General features: G+C 38.0%; 1 protein-coding gene across 2 annotated transcripts; it reads left to right on the plus strand.

Annotated features, from left to right (window-relative positions):
* Positions 1-351: 351 nt before the first annotated feature.
* On the plus strand, positions 352-11746 carry TMEM19 (transmembrane protein 19). 2 transcript variants are annotated; one of them, XM_032689010.1, is made up of 7 exons: positions 352-401; positions 639-789; positions 3759-3872; positions 5223-5360; positions 5674-5928; positions 6922-7131; positions 9994-11746. In XM_032689010.1, exons 2-7 carry the CDS (start codon positions 660-662, stop codon positions 10155-10157), a joined length of 1011 nt encoding a protein of 336 aa, XP_032544901.1. In that variant the 5' UTR covers positions 352-401; positions 639-659; the 3' UTR covers positions 10158-11746. The 2 variants fall into 2 exon arrangements, with proteins under 2 accessions (XP_032544901.1, XP_032544900.1); XM_032689009.1 differs by lacking the exon at positions 352-401 and having other exon boundaries at positions 474-789.
* The last annotated feature ends 1508 nt before the right edge of the window (positions 11747-13254 follow it).

Genomic DNA, 13254 nt, shown 5'->3' on the forward strand with positions numbered 1-13254 from the left:
TTTGTTTAAGTGTTCTAATTTGCTAAGTCACACTAAACAAGGCCTGCTTATGCTAAGTCCAATTACAATTCCTTGTTTCAGTATCGACAATTTTCAACAGATTTCATGCTTTTCATGAGTGTCATTGCTGGTTTTATTTCGCAAACTGGATCTATATGGGATGGGCAGCGCCTGGCGAAGACCCCATCCCGATACCAGAGAGGGGAGAAATCTCCACACAGATGCACAGAGCGCAGGCACCGCTCGGGCGCGGCCACGGCGCCCGCAGGCCCGAGCGACTCCCGCTCTGTCCCGGCGGCGGCGACGCGGGCGGGGCCGCGCTGGGGCTGTGGCGGCGGGCGGAGCATGCGCGGCGCGGGCGCGGGGCGGGATGGTGGCGGCGCTGGCGGTCGGGGGAGCAGGTCAGTGACGGAGCCGGGCGGTGCGAGCGCCTCCGGCCACCTATCGCCCAGCCCTGCCCCGAGCCGAGCAGGGGGGCCCGCAGGAGCCTCCCTATGAGCGCCTCGGTGCCTCCTGGCAGCGCCGCGGGGACGGTGCGGGCCGGGCCCGGCCGCGGCTCTCGCCGGTCGGCAGGAAGAGGAGATGGTGGTGGCAGTAGCGGTGTCGCTGATGTGCTGCACCTTTTGTTTTCCCGTCAGGTGTTCTCCCCCTGGTTTTCCATGCCCTGTTACCAGGAGGATTTCTTCAGAGAGTACCTCAAGATGATGGCGAATATGGTCATCCTGAACTTGCTCATTTGTATTTCGCTGGCGTTCTGGATCGTGTCCATGACTGCAAGTACGTACTACGGTGAGTCCAAAGGCCGGGGAGAGGCCGGCATGGCATGACCAGGGGCGAGCCCTCCCATCCAACTCCTGCAGGCTTAACGTAAAAAATGGGAAGAGAGGTGTGCACAACTCCCTTCTTTGTCAGTAGAACTGAAAATCTCACCGCTGACGGTACGTGATAGTGGTTTAGAAGGTGCTGACAGCCACCTACTTGCAGCTCCACCCACGGATCCTGTAGAATTTAAGATGTTGGTATCCTTTGTGATTTCTTTCCCTAAAAGAAAGCAAATAAAAAGTTAAAAGAAAAAGCGAGCTGACAGAGGTCTTTCTGGATGAGGGAAAGTATGTGACAGCACGGGAGGAGTGTGCCAGCCTGTTCTAGGAATGCACATGCAGCAACGTGCAGAACAGGGCATGCAAGAAGAATTCCTTGGTCAAGGAACACAGAAACAGAGGAAATAGTATAAGAAGTTGGGGATGTATGCATGGAGTGGCTACCATGGTTGTGGTAGCTGTCAGCTCAATGTTCTGTTGAGGCAGCTGAGGCTTAGTTGTGTATAGTTGCAGGGATGCAAGTGCTCTTTGTCATTTTGCCTCTAGGGCCGTTCTTAAAGCAGTGTGTGAAAGGAGCAGTACAGCCTTCAGTATCAGTTCAAGTTTAGAAGAGTTTAACTGCTTTTCAGGGCAAGTCCTTAAGACCTCAGCCAGTTTAATTCAGGAAGAGCTCCAGTGTCATTGCAGTGTTGCTGGGAGTGCTTAGGGATGTGGAATGAACACCCTTGACTGCCCAGTGTCACTCTGGATCCAGAAGAAGCTAGGATAAATACACCACCAGTATAAGTTGATTTTGCAATGGCAGTTGGATGTCTCTGCTCAGTGTTTTTCAGTGCTTTGGGGTTTAGGATGGAATATTAGTTCTGGTACAGCATTAAACCTATGTTGTCTGGACACTTCTTTGGCTTGTAGTGAGATGCCACAATGCAGAAGATAGGCAGAAGTGGGCTTCACAACCTGGCTTTCCTTGTGTCATTTAGAGCTAACCAAGTTGTATTTAAACATGCAACTTCATTTGTGTATGTCCGCTCTCTAAAGGTATAGCTCTCTGAGTGTTTCTGATAATTAGGATATTCCAGTCCCTGCTATCTAAGGTGATGGGCAGTGGAGAGTGGAACACCCGGTATCAAGTGAATCAAGATATAGGGAGTGATAGAAAGGAGGGGACTGCAGGCTAATCCTCTTGTTTGTAGTGAATGATAATGGAACAAGAAGGACATACGGCTTCTGTTGTTCATTTGCCTGAGACTGTGTAAAGACCTTGGCTTGAGGTGAATGAAATGTATAATAGTTAGTAGGCTTAGTAGATTAAGCCCATACAAGTGATGAAATTCACAGTCTTTAACATAAATACAAAAATATTACAGACATACTTTTATTAATTTACAATTTATAGTAATGCTTAAGCACCAAACAGTAACCAAAATATTGGTAAAGTGGGAGTGCCAAAGAATCCATAATAAACCAATGAATGTGTTTTATCTTAGTCCTAACTGCTTATATTTAAGAGTAATTTAATACCAATACTTTTCTCCCCTTCAATGAAATACAAAAAGGTTAGTTTAAAAATGTCCTTGAAAAGATGCAAATTCTATTTGTTAGCCAAGGAAAAAGAAACCTTTTGATTTCCAGTACTGCTCACACTGAAGTTTACACTAAGAGCTGCCTTGGTCTGTGATAAGCAATACCAGGCTACAGCACTGGAGGTCTCTTCATACATAGCCAGTGCTTGTCTTCTGAATTCTTGAGTCAGCCCTTGTCTGCAGGACTCCCTTGCTCACCTGCTATGGGACTGGGGCTTTTCAGTACACAGAAGAGCAGTTTTTGTCTTGTGAATCTGCACTTGCAATTAGTGTCTTACTGTGATTTCACAGACGTTTGTCCTGCTTTGCACCAAGGAGCCTGTGTATGTGTGAAGGTTGGGACACAAAAGTTCTTGTTGAAAACCATCATATTTAGCTCTCCAGCAAGCCAAGCTGTGCCTGTGTGAAGTCTCTATTTTATAAGATTGAGACTTACTTCAAAGCAAGATCTGTGATGTCTTGTATTTGTATAGCATATGTAATAAATAACTTCTCAAGATTTTTAGCTCAAAACTAGATTAATGATTGGCTTTACGTTTTAAAAGTTTGTGGGTTTTTCAAACAAAAACTGTAACTTGAAATCTTGCTATAGTCATCAGCTTAAAGGATATTTTCAAGAGCCTTAAATCAAGCTCAGAAGAACTGATAGTGCCGATGGTCACACTGCTTTCACTTTCACCTCATGGATTGTCTTTCTTGGCTTTTTTTGGTATTGAAATTCTATCACAGTAAATAGTGTAGTTCAGGATATAATCAATAGCTTCCTTGTCTCTTAAGACAACAAGGATGGAAGACTTCTAAACTTTGGTATTAAGGAATAATTTCTTTTCGGACTGTTAAATTTCAGTGTTTTACAAGATGTACTTTTGGCATCTTTTGCAATGAACTTTGTGTCTTCCAATTTAAAGTCAAAATGAGGTGCTAAAATATAAAGGCTTTAAGGATCTTACTGCTAAGGCAGTAATTTATTGCATCTGCAGAAAAGGAAAATAATATCCTGCTTGGCTCTTGTAATTCCACACCATTCCATAAAGCACTAGTATCCACAGCAACTGTCTTCTAAGGAGACAATTTATTATCAATGTCCTAAATGTATTTATTTCCTTCTGAAATTCCAGAACACTCACCAAAATAAAAGATGTTAATAAAGGATTTATTATTATCCAATTAAAAGGTATGCTATTTTAAACAGAAAAGACTCAATAAATTACTGCCTTTCTTCTAGAAGGTAAAAAGTTTTAATCTCTATTAAGATCAGTCTTTTAAGTATATACTAGAAGATAATTTTTTGAGATATGAAGGCATTGAAAAGGCTTATAAGGATCATCTGTAACCCTGTTATTTGATTTATCAGGTACTTTACGACCCATTTCTCCATGGCGCTGGCTTTTTTCAGTCTTGGTTCCACTAATTATTGCTGCACAGGGTTTTAAGAAGAAGAGTCTTGATCACAGTGGTGCATTGGGAGGTATGTTTTTTTCTGAGACTATTAAGCTAAACATTTAGAAAATAAAGTTAATGTTCTTTTTGTTGTTTGTAATTTTTAAGACTTTACTACTTAGTTCTATTATAATAAAAATATAACTATAAGCGTATATACCTTAAATTCATACTGATTTTTTCTCTCAGGCCTGTTTAAACAGGGAAGTTAATTTTGTGATGCTGTTTGTAATCTGATTAATATTGTCATTAGATTTATGTAAACCTAGAGAATTCTTTTAAACTTCAGTACAGTATGCAGTTAAATCACATGTTTTGGTTTAACATATAGATGGATTCACAGAGAATTAAAGAAATGGCAGAGGTAGTGGTAAATTAATCCCCTAAAACTGATCCATGTCAGCACCCTACCTGCCTAGGGGGGGAAGCCAGTTAAGAGAACATGATTCTCCTTACTGTAATAGAAGCGGTTCTAGGCATTTTTTTGGCCTGCCAAAAATAAGAAAATTAAATTTGTACTTTAGTTCAAACAAATGACCATTTCAATAAAGTTTTCTTGACCGCATGATAAAAACTGCAGCACAGTGTACAATAGTGTTTATTGAAATTTGATGCAAGATTTCTGGGTGAGGTGATTCACCCTGGTCTTGTGACATTTTCTAAATTAAAAAAACTCTTTTTCTCTTCTTTGTTTTTACCTCTTAATGTAACGGCTCTGCCAGGCGGTTTATATTGGCGTCTGCCCTAAGTGCAGCCAATTTTCTTTCAGTCATTGAGAATTGTAATCTCATGATGGGGAGTGAAATGAGACCTCCTTTTTAAAGGGGGACATAAAAATTAATCACCTCTAGAAGCTCAAATACTTAAAAAAATTACAGAAATTAAAAGATGGCATGAAAATCAGAAACGGAAAAAGAAAAGAACAGAAGGCAGAAGTAGCATCTGCTAAGATATGGAGGAGGGTTATAGTGGTTATCTTAGAGACCTTGGACATGGGATTTGATACCTAAACTGATGATAAACTTGCTGATAAAGTCACAGCCACAGCTCTATATCTGCTCCTTATACAAGTAAGAATATTCTTCAGGCAGAGTACTTAAATTTCAGTTACATATCCTCTGGATTTTGCTTTGTGTTTTTTTATTGCTATGTCTTTTATTTTTGCACAGTATTACTGATTTGTGGCAAAAGAAGGTCTTAAAAATCACACAAGCAGTAGCAATTAAATTAGCAATTTAGCAGTAGAATCTTACTGCATGATTGTCTTAGGTATCGTGAATATACTCTTCATATTCAAAAAAAATCAAAATACTTAACTGCTTTGCAAAGCAAGCATTGTTACAGAGAGAAACTTGATATACTTCTTTTTTCTTCGTAGGATTGGTGGTTGGATTTATCCTTACAGTTGCAAATTACAGTTTCTTCTCTTCTTTGTTTGTATTTTTTGTTACTTCTTCAAAACTTACTAAATGGAAAAAAGACAGAAAAAAGCAAATAGATTCAGAATACAAAGAAGGTAAGCCAAAATACTTCCATGCTTGTGGAGAATAAATACTGCATATTCCTTTCAAAGGGTCAGACAAGATGTAACATCCACAGTAAGGAACACTGTTGTTGTGACTCCCTTCTACCCTTATCCCTGTAACATTAGCAAGTGACTTGGCTTTTGCTTCTGTTCTGTTTAATAAATTGCCATATAGTTTCTGTTTGAAAAGTGTGTCTTTTAAATTTAACTTTATATATGTGTGGTTTGCTTTTGTCTCGTGCTGTTGCTTGTCAGTTACTGTTGCCTGAAATTACTGAAATTTATTTATTTTTTATTACTTCAGGTGGACAGAGGAATTGGGTTCAAGTATTCTGTAATGGTGGTGTTCCTACTGAGCTGGCTCTCTTATATATGATAGAAAATGGGCCAGGTGAAATTCCTATTGACTTTTCAAAGGAATACACGGCGTCATGGATGTGCTTATCCCTTTTGGGAGCTTTGGCATGCTCTGCTGGTGATACATGGGCTTCAGAGATTGGTAGTGTTATGAGTAAAAGTAAACCAAGATTGATAACAACCTGGGAACAGGTTCCAGTAGGTAAGGTGTTACCTATTCTACATGTTCTGAATATTTTGTTAATCTGTTTTGAATTATGCATCCAACTTGAATAGTTCCAAGAAAGACTGAGAAAAACGTCAGAAATCTGGAATTGGTTGGGATGCACCAACACAAGATCCACGGAGCTAAAATCATTCTGAATACTGTCATTTCTCATCTCTATTAAAAGTGTTTATGTTGCTAATAGTATAAAGAATACAAGTTATCAACTCATTTTTTCAGGCATTCATATTTTATATTCAACACAGACAATGCAGAAAATTCACTTCTTAACCAAATCACTCATTTCCTTTAATATCTTACCAAGGGTGTGCAAGTGAACTTTTTGTCTGTCAAGCCTTGTCTCCACAGTGAATGTCATTGCTGCCTTAAAGCAGTGTGTCTTAATCTTGAGTCTTGCTGGCATATTGATCAGTTGCAGATCTTGTTGGATAGGATTTAAATGCGTGGGAAGTATTTTTTTACCTTTATATGCATTCTTCAGATTTTTATTCAATGAGCTGTCAAATATCTTCCTGTCTGTGGATTTTCTTCTTTTCTTTAAATGTGTTGGTGAAATATGTCTGTCTGTACTACTTCTTAGAGAGGTGTTGCTTTAATAACATGCACATCTTGAGGTCTGTTTTTTGGAGCAAATCTCTTTTTATTATCCCACCCCCACCATAACCTACAACAGAAAAGTACCAGGTGACATTGAAAGGTCTGCTGTTTGTTTTTTTTTAATTTAATGCTAGTGAATATTTCTAGATAACTAGCCCTAGAGACAGGAAAAGAGTAGTAATAGACCATAATGGTTCAGGTTAATCTTCTCAACGGCACATTGAGAATTGTAAATAAAAGCTGCAGTAGTGGAGTCTTGTGGATAGAAGGGGAGAAGGTCAGTACAAACAGTTTTGATGTTATGTAAAACATTTGAATAAATATAAGTCTTTAAAAAAAGGTTTTAAATCAGCTTTGTTTTGTTTGATTTAGGTACTAATGGAGCAATTACGTTAGTAGGCCTGCTCTCAAGTTTGCTTGGGGGCATGTCAGTAGGTATAGCCTACTTCATAACACAACTCATTTTTGTGACTGATCTGGAAATATCTGCTCCACAATGGCCCATTATTGTGTTTGGTGCAGCAGCTGGCCTACTGGGATCAATTGTTGATTCATATTTGGGAGCTACAATGCAATACAGTGGTAAGATTCTTCTTTTCTTCTTTTTTTCCCCGCCCCTTTCCTAGTGTAACCTAAAATTGGACTTGAATTTCAAGAAGGGTTGAGGGCATGATTTTTAAATGGAAAAAATACAGAAGTAGCAACACAAAGAACAAAGGGAGTAAAAGTAATGGACATGATAATGACAACCAGCAAGGGCAGTGGCTCCTTTTCCAAATTTTGATTTGTTTACTGTAGCTTAATGTCTTTCTGATTACTGAAGGAGACCAGAGATCTCCAACATGTTACCTTGGAAGAAGTCATTGCTGCCCTCTCCTTTTCTATTGTCTAATTATAGTAGCATTTTACAAGAGAAAATGTCAGTTTAATTTTATCCATTTGCTTGGATTAAGTTGTCACTGCAGAAGCTTCATTTCTAACTCTGAAGTCTTAACAATAGTCTCAGTTTTAAGAATTAAATAGGAAAAACTCCAGAAAAATGTGAACGTTTTATGTTCTGAGTTTTTTTCACTGCTTCATAGAGTACTGTTTCCTATAAGTTAAGCTTATCATAAACTAGCTGTGACTGTAAATAAAAACACGCATGTCTATTTTTTAAAAAAATTGTTGGCTGGCTGATTCTAAATTATTTCAGTGTTTACTCACTGCCCTGAAGGATCATTGCCTGTCAATAAACACTGCAGACAACCTTTAGGCTAAGCTGTAAATTTACCCTACATTTAAAAATCATTTAAAAACCATATCTGACACTGTTGTGTTTAACAGCTTGCTTACAGAGAGAACTTAAGTTTCCAGGTTCTGTTGTTGGATACTTATTAGTTGGAAGTCAAGGTGTGAATGTGCAGGTGAACTGCCTGAGACACACGAGGCCCTTAGATCTGCCATTGCAGTGAGAAGTACAGACTGTTGTTGATGCTCTGTATTTGGCTTTCCAGCATTTTTTATGCTCTATTCCTTGTAATTCCAGGAAAGACCAAAGTGGAGTGTTCAATCATTTGCTGAATTTTTAGATATTTCTCTACTAAAGAGAAAACACTTAAGCAGTCAGACAATGTTTCAAGCTCCTAATGAGGCAGATGCATTAAGAGGGTGGGGTAAACCTAGCTAATGCATGTGTGCGTTTATCAGCATCTATTTCTTCTTCATTTCATGTATTTTTTTCATGCTCAGCAACTTCCTTTGCTAGCTCCAGCAGGGACAGTATACAAGTTCCACAGTTTCTTTTACAAGTTCATAAGGACTGCTGGAGTATGTATGCTATATTATACACATAAATGCTGTGGTACATATATGCTGTGACATAGATGAAACTGTGCTGCTCATGTCATGCATGCTGTTCGGTTTTGTGTGCCTCCTCACTTTAACCTACTTTTCCAGTCTCTTTTCTATGTGGACCCATAAGGAATACTCTACTCTCTGCAGCATCTTGAGAAACAATAGATATGACAGTGGTGATAAAGAATTGTGTCTTTTTTGAAAACATTAACTTGTACTGCTATTTAGTTCTCTCAGTGTTTTTCCTTTTGGTACTATTCCTAGATTTGGTGTATCTAATAGCCTGTGGTACCTACTGTTTCTAAAAGAAGGTCCATCCCCGCCCACACCTTTGTTAATTAAAGGTTTGAATAGCTGTACAGAATTAGATTAAAATTTGCCCATGTTATCAGTCTCAAGCTATACCTATTCTGTAACAAAGCTAATGAAAGGACTTGCTGTTACTTTACCTACTTGTTTAAACTCTGAACCTACACTTTATGTACATTTGAGGAATATATTTAGAAAAATTTATTCCCTGTTTTTCCCAAGGAAACTTACTACTTTCTAAAATATAGCAAGTGTTAAGGGTTAAACTGTTAGTCTTTGAAGTTTGATTTTTCTGTAGCTTTTTTGCATTATCTAAAGCTAGATTTAACTGTATGATTCAGAGGTAACAGTAACACAAGCTATATACCTGCCAAGGAGGTTTGTGGTGTGGGGTTTTTTAAGTTTGGTCTGAGATGCCGAATTTATTTTTTTTTTTAATAAAGCAACAGCTTTATTTTGAAATTTCCTGGTTGTGGGTGTTGGCAGATATTCAAATCTAAGAAGAAAAAAAAGTTAATATAAAATATACTGATTTGGTTCCTTCATATGAACCTTAAATGTATGCATGTGCATGTACCCAGGTATACTTCATTACAGTCTGAGTTGGCATTAAAATCAAGCATTCCAGAATGGTATCCTTATACCAGCATATAGAGTAGTACAGCTGGACAAAATACAGGGTAGTGGTGTGTGTACAGTAGTAGCTAATGAAGCTCAGCACTAGAGTATTGATAATATAGAGGCAGAGCAAGAAACTACCTACGTACTAGGGAAAAAACCCCAGCTGCTGGTAGTATAAAACTGCTCTGTAAATAAAATTTATAAATTCAACCTTCGGAAGGAACTTGCTTTCTGTCAGATCAGGTAATAATGTTGTTTCCGTAATTTTCCTTTGAAAACAAATACATCTTGACAGGAAATACATATTGCTAATCAGTTATTTCTGTTCAAAACAGCATCCTTTGCTTTAGAATGACTCTTGGAACAGCTTTTTCTTCTTCTGTTTTAGCTTGTTTCATTCATTTCTTTGCAGGGAAATTGCATAAAGAGGGAAGTAGATTTGACAGAAGTGTAACTTCTCAAAAGAAGTAACTTCTAACATAAAGTATTGCATTTATACCCCATTCTTTGGAGGTACCAAATTAAACTGACTGTAGTTTAGTTTAGTCTGATGACGTCTTCTGACAGAAGTTTAACACCATAATGGTAAAATAAATTTAGGAAGCTGCATATATTTGGTTACTAAGTGTCTTTTTAGCTTGGTTGGCATTGTAAAATGAAGTCTTTATCTTTTCCCAGGTTTTGACCAGAACATTGGAATGGTTGTTAACCACCAAACAAAACACTCCAAGCACATATCTGGAAAACCTATATTAGACAACAACGCAGTAAATCTTTTTTCTTCTGTAATCATTGCTTTGGTGCTTCCAGGCATGGCATGGTTTTTCTGGCCAAGGGGTTGAAATGGTCTAAGGTTTTCTGCATGTGATTGATGTATGTTCAGTCTTACTCAGAGACTCTAAGGGATTCTACTTGAACTCTGTTGAAGAGAGGGATCTGGAACTTTCAGAGAGCCAACTTACTAAGGCTGTAAGCCTCGTGTGGCAATCAGCATCTCTCAGGACTTGGAAGGCACTTTGTCAATATGTTCTTGCTGCTCTTCAGATGGATGTAGGTCATTGCCAAGTGAATTGAAGCATTTGCTTCATTTATCTTCATGGAGCTGAAGTGTTGGCATCTGTGTTCTCTCCAGTCTTCAGCATCTGGAAAGGCAAGAAGCTGGAAATAGAAATATAATCCATATCGGTTGGTGTGATGGAGCATTGTGGCTATTGTCCAAACCAGACACAAAGTACACTGCAGCTTTATATAGGCAATGGCAACATGGTTGAAGTGGGTGAGTTCTGCTATTTCCCATAGTTTACAGTACATAAGATCTTCTGGAAGTATTTGGACAGGGAAGAGAGAGTTAAGCCTTGTTGTCTGTTCGGTATCCTGATAATATCTCCACGTCCCTGAGAATAGGATTCGTAAAAGTGATGCTGCTCCATAATGTCAAGCAACAATCCAAATTTAAAATAGAAACTGACTAGCTGTTCCAGTAAGAATAATAAATTTTTCTGTGCTTTTTTGGCATCTTTATTTCAAAACTAATGATATTTATGAAGATTGTCAATACTGTGGTAGTTATTAAATAATGTAAAATTAAAGATAACAGTTGTGAATTCACATTCATCTCTGTAGAAATAGAACATTTTTTCTATAAGCACAGAATTGTTCCATAACGGTTACCATTCTGACCAAACTATACTCCTTGGTTATTTCTCAGCAGTGGAAATGTTTCCCATTTTGTTTGGGGCTTCTATCCAGAGATGATGGCCTCAGCCAAAGAAGCTACAGAGTTTATCCTTGTAGCAAATGGTGGAAGTCATGCTTTTAAACCATTTCAAAATGGAAATTTAATTTTTGATGCTCGTGCTCCTATGGTAGGTGATTGTGTCTTCATCATTCATCTGTAAAAGAGGTAGAAGTAAATCAGCCAGTACAGATGGTATTTAAACTTTAGCGATACCTTCATAATAACCTCTCACTGTCGACATTCAGAAACTGGGGCCCATACTGTTAACTTATAAAAAGCTTTTTATTTTTAGAGATAGGTGAGTATTTTGTACTGAACACCTGGGGTTTTTTACATATGTCTTGTGTATATTGCCTGTCTTAGTTCAATTGAATTGTTTATTATGTCACCTTTGGTGGGAGTATGTAAAAAATTTTAACACCTTGAGTTTAGACATCAAGTCTATATAAATCTGGAATTCATCACTGGAATTAGTTCACTATATTACCCAGTTATAAAGATGAGATTTCAAAGTAGTAAAGGCTTTCTGAAAAGAACAAATTCTGTAGCTACTCTTTGTCTGTTCCTGTGAAAAGGCACAAAATTATAAAAGGAATATATGCACTTAAACTGTAACAATAAACCCTTGGGAATTTTCTGCACTGTTTGGATTTATGCTGCTTCTAAATAAAAGCTGTATTAGTTGTCTTTTAAGATTTTATTAATACTGTTGTGGTTTCTGGAATTGAGAGAGATACAATTTTTGTGAGATACTTTTTTTCAATTAAATGCCTTATTTTTAGATTCTTATGTTTCCTGAAGTGAAGTATATTTTCAGACACTGAAGTGGACTATTTAATACGAGTCTCATTTGAAAACCAGCTTGCTATAGTGAGAAGACATCTGTGATTTCAAATTCATCGCAGCATGAAATCCTTTGATCTGTGATCATATGAATGAATGTGATCTGAATGAACTCCTGTAGTTAGGATCTTCAAAGGCCATTATTTTGGATTTTTTTATTTGCCATGTCTTAGTGATGACACTTGAGTTGCTTTTGAAATTCTCTCTCATGTTTCCAGTATACAGAAAGACCTGAGCACTCTTGAACTCTGGAAAGGACAGTTACTCTGACAGTTAACTCTGGGTATATAATATTGAGTGGAGTATAGCTTATGGAAATAAGGTTACATTTAACTGTTTAGTAGCTGACTGATAGCTTCAAGAGGGGGTGGAGAGGAGAGTATGGGATACAGGGAAGAAGTTACAGAATGTGACAAACTGCCTCTAAATTGATGTGTGTCACTAAGAGCAGTTCCTGGGCTCAGAAGGGAGCAGACAGAGATACCGCCTGTCCATGTGCTACTTGGAGAGACAGATAATGCAGGAAGTAAAAAGGAAAGGGATAAAAAGAGGAGGAGTTAGAAGAAAACCAGAGAAATTGGTAGATTTGGAATTACAAAGTAAGTTACTGCAGTTAGCAAATTTAATTCCATTCTTTAAGCACTTAAATAATTCTTTTGCTTCAGAACCATCGGTACCCATAGTATATTCCTCTGTCATTGATTTTCCATTCATATTGAAGTGACACCAATATTTTCACAGCACCAAGAGTGCACACTCAAAACTTTTTTAATTGAAAAGGTTACAATTGGGAATTATAGGTACTCATGCTTGCCTTGATTTGTGGATGTGATAGATGTTCAAGTAAAATTTTGGCGTAATTGAATACAAGAAATCTTTAGGCAGGTCTCACTCAGGCTTGGTGCCTTGATTCTGGCTGTTGAAGTATATTGGTGTCAGAGTCACTAGTATGCGCTTATTTTTTTTATTTCTGTTTTTTTGTAACAGCTATAGCTTGTCTTGGGTCTGTGCATGCTGCTGTTGAGTGGTCCATCATTGCAGATATAAACCACAGTTCTCTGAGACAACAAAAGCAAAGGGGATATATCACTTTTCTTGATGAGAACATCACTAGCTGATGTTCAGCAGACTGACTTTTTCTGACAATAAAGGGCTGAAACATGAACTACTGTTGGTATTTTACAGCACCAACTTTGGCACTATTCACATTAAAATCTGTTAGGGTTGGGCATCTCAGATTTATAAGTAGGATTACCAGAAGTACCAGCAGTACTTTGGTCCCCACTCAGCCTTTTTTTTACATTTCATTATCTAACATTTCAAATTGACCTTAAGTAGCTGTTCTTCAAGCAGGAATT

The sequence above is a fragment of the Chiroxiphia lanceolata genome, chromosome 5, assembly GCF_009829145.1.
Source record: "Chiroxiphia lanceolata isolate bChiLan1 chromosome 5, bChiLan1.pri, whole genome shotgun sequence".
Lineage (NCBI taxonomy): Eukaryota > Metazoa > Chordata > Aves > Passeriformes > Pipridae > Chiroxiphia > Chiroxiphia lanceolata.